The following is a 6070-nucleotide window of genomic DNA, read 5'->3' on the forward strand; positions in this document are numbered from 1 at the left end:
TCATTACCAACGTGCTTATTCACGCCTTTCAGATATGGGTCATCTTCAGGGGGATTATAGAGAAACCAGAGGATCACAACCAAGTGCAGAGGCATCTCTTAGTTCTCTTGCCTGGGTGACAGTGCCCATCATGACAGCGCTCGTTCTTATAATAGCACTTCTACTTATCAATCAGAAAAAGCAGTGGATACCAGTGTCCTGCTACAGAGCACCAACAAAGGTAAATGGAGTTCATATATTTAGGCATTAAACCATCTTTCTTGTACTGCATTTGGTATAAACAGGTAGCATGATTTCTTGAACTGGCTAAGACAGTTGAACAAAAATTGAAAAGGGATGGCAGAAAGCTCCAAAAGGGCAGGAGGGCAAATACTAATGTCTGTCTGGCTTTTCCCTTTGAACATGTTTTAGATTACACCCCAGATTGTATGGGGTCTTGTTCAAATAAGATCTAGAGCAGGCACCCCCAAACTCAGCCCTCCAGATGTTTTGGGACTACAATTCCCATCATCCCTGACCACTGGTCCTATTAGCTAAGGATGATGGGAGTTGTAGTCCCAAAACAGCTAGAGGACCAAGTTTGGGGATGCCTGATCTAGAGTTTGCCCCCTAGTAGGTTCAAGGTCTGAAACATCAGCGCTTGCCTGGGCCTTTATATATAAAAAGATGCAGCTGCAACCTTTGTTGCAGCTTTCCCTTCTGCGCTTAATATTACTTATCATAGGTAGCAGAAAGACCTTCATTTGTGGCCAAAGGCTGCATCAGGTACTTATTGAATCCTCTCTGCTTGCCATTATTCACTAGAGTAGGAGTACACTGTGAAGGATCCAAATGATGGACTCATGGAGGTCACTTTTGTGCATGCAAATTAACTGAGTGTTCTTCTGCTATTTGGATTGTGTTCTCTAGCTTTTGATTCCAATCTTTATTGGGACCAACTATTATGGTTAACAGTGATGCTCACAATGCTAGAACTTGCATTCATATAAATCACAAGGACTTGGGAAGCCGTTTGATTCCAAATCAGACCATTTGTCTATCTTGTCCAATATTATCTACTCTGTTCTGACAGATGGCAGCTCTTCCGGGTTTTATCTGCTACACAATTCTTTTAAATGGAGATCCTTAGGATTGAACCTGGGATTTTTTTACATGCAAAGCATGAGCTAATTTTTGGCAGTAGGTTCAGGTCACAGCTCAGTGGTAAAGCATGCTCTTTGCATGCAAAAGTCCCAGATTCAATTCCTGGCCCCTCCAGGTAGGGTGGGGAGATTCCTGTGTGAATTCTTGGTTAACATCTCCCAGTCATTATGGATAATTCTGAGCTAGTTGGGCTATTGTCTGACTTCGTAAAAGCCAGCTTCCTAAGTTAAAGAAATCACTGTTCCGCACAGCACATAATTGACTTATGAAATGCTCTACCAAAAGATGTGGCAAGGACTACTAGCTCGTATATATCCTGACTTCCTATTCTTTGCCTTTCTATATTCCAACAGCCTTCTTGTCTAAACAATCAGTTGGTGTACGTAGACTGCAAGAAAGGAACTATGGTTCAGGTGGACAGTTCTCAAAGGATGCTCAGAATTGCTGACCCAGACTCAAGATACAGTGGATTCTACAGCATGCAAAAACAGAACAACTTACAGGCAGATAATTTCTATCAGACAGTGTGAGAAGTTGCACCCTTACAAAGAAGTTAAGAAGAAACAAAGACTGAGTCTGCTATTAAGATAAAACTAGAATTGTGCACTTGCTTAGTGGATTGTATTGGATTTGTGACTTCATGTACAGCTCTAAGACCTTACTGGGATGGGCTCTGACTCCTGCAGTGTGCCAGAACAAGCATTCCCATTTCTCCTTGCGATAACTGACCAAGTGTTTTCTTAGAACCAAAGTTTTAAAACTTGTTAAGATGTTTTGCTTGTAACATAGTAATAGAGATTGTTTGGAAAGGGGAAATTGGGGTTGAGTTTGAGTGGTAATAACAGGAAGCCTCAAAGAAGAAAAGCTGGTCAGCTTGACTTGGAGTCAAACACTATAAGAATATAGCTTTTTTCCTATCACTCCAAAATAGCATTTATTGCAGTGAAGTATAAGCATAACCATACCTGAACTTAAATAACCAAGTCTGGGTTTTTTTCAGCTGTGCTACAAAAATATAGTACCTGTCACATCACAGGTGTGGTATAGCTGCAACTATGTTTTTCTACCTGATCAGAAGCTGCAAGAGCTAATGACATAGTGAGGGAAACATTAAAGCAGAATTAGAAAGGGTGAATTATTGAAGCTGTGTACAATTATACCTTGTGCTGCTTTTTGTTTTTCCTTTTGATGCTGTTTGTCAAGTTTTGTTTTGTTTTTTTTCCAATCAGCAAGTGGCTAAGGCCTGTATAATTCCTGATATGAGCACTGGATCTTTTGACAACAGTAGTGGCGAGGGAGAGAAAGGGAGGAAAGTTAAAAACACCATCTGATTCCAGAGCTTGTGTGTGCGTGTTTTGTGTGTGTGTGTGTGTGTGTGTGTGTGTGTCTTTTTTTCTTTCTTTTACCATTGTGTATCAATTTCAGGTGGTTCAAAGATATTTCATTGGAGGAAAAGAAATAGATTAGTTGGATGAAGATCTTGCTCAGATTACTTTTTTTTAATCATGTTAAGGGTTTTTTCTGTTACTGATTATGCAGACTAGAAACAACTTCCATGCTAGGAAGCTGCTTAATTTTAATTGTATATTACTCAAGCACCTTTTTGGAAGCTCAGAAAGAAAGGAGATCATGCTTCTTTAAAACTTTAGCTTTATAGAAATATTTATGTAAATAAAGTTATGCTGGAAACAAAGCATTTGTATGTCTGTGTGTGTATATATGTGTGTATGTGTATACATACATCTCTGTGTGTATACATACACACTCATATACACACTATATATGTGTATATATATATATGTATATATACAGTATATATATATGGTATTTATATATACAGTATATATCAGTATAATTTTGTATTTTCCCCTGTTGAATGTATTTTTAACTGAGATTTTACCCAGAACAGAAACACAGGCATTCCACATTTTTGCTTAATCATTTGTGTTTAGGAAAGACGAGATGAGAGTATCTCATTCTACCTAGTTTTATTTGATTTGAAAGTGTGAGTATGCAAGTGTGTGTGCACGCGTGCCCTTGTGTTTGCATATGTGTACAGTATGTGCACAATTTTAGCAGTAAGCATTGCTCTTGCTACTTGCTACATTTCAGGGTGTGTTCCTTTTTCTTTTCCTGCATGGCCTTAAAAAGGCTGTTAATTCAATGCATTGGCTAGATACACTGATAACATACAGGCAGCACTCATCAGTTCCACAACTTAACTGCATCAGCATTTGGATATATTTGAAAACAGTTGTTTGAAACAACTACTGGAGTACAGTCTACAACTAGCTGGAAGTTTGTTGCAGCTTGACTCGTAACTTTTAACTGTATCATACAACATTAACTTTTCCAAATATGTCTTGGCACTTTTATACTAACTGCCCATTTGTGTATGCCTCTTTCTTTTACAGTTGCTTGTCATAAGACACAGATACCCAGTATGCTTAATGTGAAAAGAAAATGTATTTTTTGTAAAGGAACTCTCAAGTATTGTTGTAAATACTTGGTCAGAGGTTACTGAACTTTAAAACTGAAAAACCTAATTTATTATATGACCTAATTTATTAATCCGAAGATTAACAAATGTCTTGTTTTAGAATATCAAAAAAGTGTTCTAGCTGTTTGCATCAAAGAGAAAAATAGGTGTATCATAAAGGCTCAACATTTTTTCTGTTTATAAATTCAGTTTCCAAAAAACAAAGAAAAAATGTAGTCACTCCCCCCAGCATTTTATACTCATATGACAACACTGAAACAAATGTTACTCTCCAGTTATTACCCAGATTCTGTCAAGATAAATCATCCATTCCTTTCATAAGAGTAAGCAGTCGTTATCCAGAAATTGTAAATGCTTGCTTTTATTTTACAATCAAGGCCATATTCTGAGAAATATTAGCAGGATATAGGACATGGTGTAAAATGTTTTATTATTATTATTTTATTATTATTATTATTTTATTATTATTTTGAAGATATTATTTATCCTATGTGCTGTATCCATTACATTCTTTTACTTTGGTTCCTGTTGTGCTCTTGTAAGAGAAATGCAGATAATTTTCTGGAAAAAAAAAATAGATGCATATGTGGCACTTGGAGTGCACTGCAATTCGGCAGATTGCTTGTTTACTTTTTAAAATGTAAGACGGTTTCTTGTAATTTGGCTCTTGGCAGCACAATAAAAATTAACTTGATGAACTTTTCATAAGTTTCTAATTGATTTCTTCTGTGTTATGTTTAACATCTTTTAGTGTTTTATTGTTTCCCAGTTACATTGTGGCAAAAAAGGTATACAGTGGAACCTGCTGCCACAGTGTTGCTGTGTAGAGTGTTCCTGTTCACGATTCCAGCAAACAATGCCCTCCACTAGGATATACCAATATATTGACTGCAGTTTTCTGTTTTCCTTCATCCAACAGTCAGCATTTTGTATCCACTAAGCATGCTCAGTCCATATTGGGATGTTTGGGGGGATTTCTCCCCTTTATTTTTGAAGAATTGTACCAAACATTTCACCAACACTTAAGCATTCATATCCTTAACATAATCCTTAACTGTGACATATGCAGAGCTTTCTATCATTACTCTTCATTCTGTTGGTATGCCACTTAATACTGATGTATGACAAAAATGTTTACTTGACCAGGCACTGCAGCAATTGTTAAAGAGATTGAGAGCATGTTAGTACAAAAATGGGAAGGGGGTGGCACAGGGGGACAGCAAGTATCTTTATGTAACCAATAGGACCCAACTGCCACTGTTGTCACTGTATGCGGGGACATTTGGGCTCAGGGGCCAAATGCAGCACTCCAGGCATCTCTGCCTGGCCCTTGAAGCTCTCCTTATGTCACAACACCTCCAAATCCACGCCCCTTACCAGTCTTGCTTTGCCCCACTCTTGAGTGCTTTTACCTGGCTGGAATGTTTCCTTGAACTCTGATGGTGCTTCTTGGTGGTCTGGATAGAGGCCAAAGAGGGATGTGAGAGTGCAAAGAAACTAGAGGGCTGTACTGTCATGAACTGGTTGGACGCAGAAGAATGGTGGGAGAAACCAGCTGGAGAACCACCAAGGGAAGAAGACTCGGAGACCATGGAACACTGATGGGATGACGCTGGAGACGAGGGGGAAGAATGGGAAGAGGTGTCAGAAGTTGAAGAGGGAACAGGGCTTAGTGAGCTAAGAGTTTGGCAAAAAGAAGACCAGAATCAGATGCAGAAGCTGAAGGAGGTGAGAAAGAGGCAGAGATGAGTCAGGCTGCTGAAAAGTCACAGGTATCCCCTCTCCTGCTGCAACAAGCTCCCCACACCCTCAATCTCCCAGAACCAGGAAAGGCATGAAAAGGGTGGAGGAGAGATTGGCTACACACAGGCACTTTTTCTTGGAAAAAGCACTGGAGTGGAGTGGACTTACTGACAGCTGTGGTGAGTCTCAGCAACTGATTCATGGAGTAAGACCTACTGGGGAGGAGCAGCTGTTAGGCCCAACACTTGGCCTTGTCTCTGCAGTTTGTGTTTCTGCTGATAAAAGTTTTCTCCAACTCTGAACTCTGTAATTTACTGCCAGCTCGCTCTTTGGCATATACAAAGGTAAAATCTACATTTTTACTAGCTCACGAAAAAACGCATTAAAGCTGTCCATACTGGTGCCTAAAGGCATTCCACAAGCAGAGAGCCACCACTGAAAAGCCTGTTCTCATGTCACCACTTTCCACACCCTGTGGAAGGGCCTTGGAAATAGAACACGGGCTCCAAGTTGGTTCATGAGGGGAGAGGCAGTCCTTGAGGTATTGGGGTTCTGAGCCACATAAGGCTTTTTAGGTCAAAACCAGCACTATGAATTGAGCCCAGATGGTCCAAACATCTGGACCATCGTTCCCTGATCAGCAATTTGGCCACTGAATTCTGCACCAGCTGCAGTTTCCAAACC

The 6070-nt window shown here is 39.6% G+C and overlaps 1 protein-coding gene across 2 annotated transcripts in view; it reads left to right on the forward strand.

Annotated features, from left to right (window-relative positions):
• The window catches only part of CRIM1 (cysteine rich transmembrane BMP regulator 1), a 125626-nt gene extending 121275 nt beyond the window's left edge, over positions 1-4351 (forward strand). For both annotated transcript variants that reach the window (XM_083732220.1, XM_083732221.1), the window contains 2 exons: positions 33-220; positions 1497-4351. In XM_083732220.1, the coding sequence (XP_083588346.1) occupies positions 33-220; positions 1497-1673 (365 nt within the window). In that variant the 3' untranslated portion in view covers positions 1674-4351. The remainder of the gene's footprint in view (positions 1-32; positions 221-1496) is intronic.
• Positions 4352-6070: the final 1719 nt, after the last annotated feature.

This window comes from Podarcis gaigeae, assembly GCF_964106915.1.
Source record: "Podarcis gaigeae genome assembly, chromosome: 3".
In the NCBI taxonomy this organism is placed as follows: Eukaryota; Metazoa; Chordata; class Lepidosauria; order Squamata; family Lacertidae; genus Podarcis; species Podarcis gaigeae.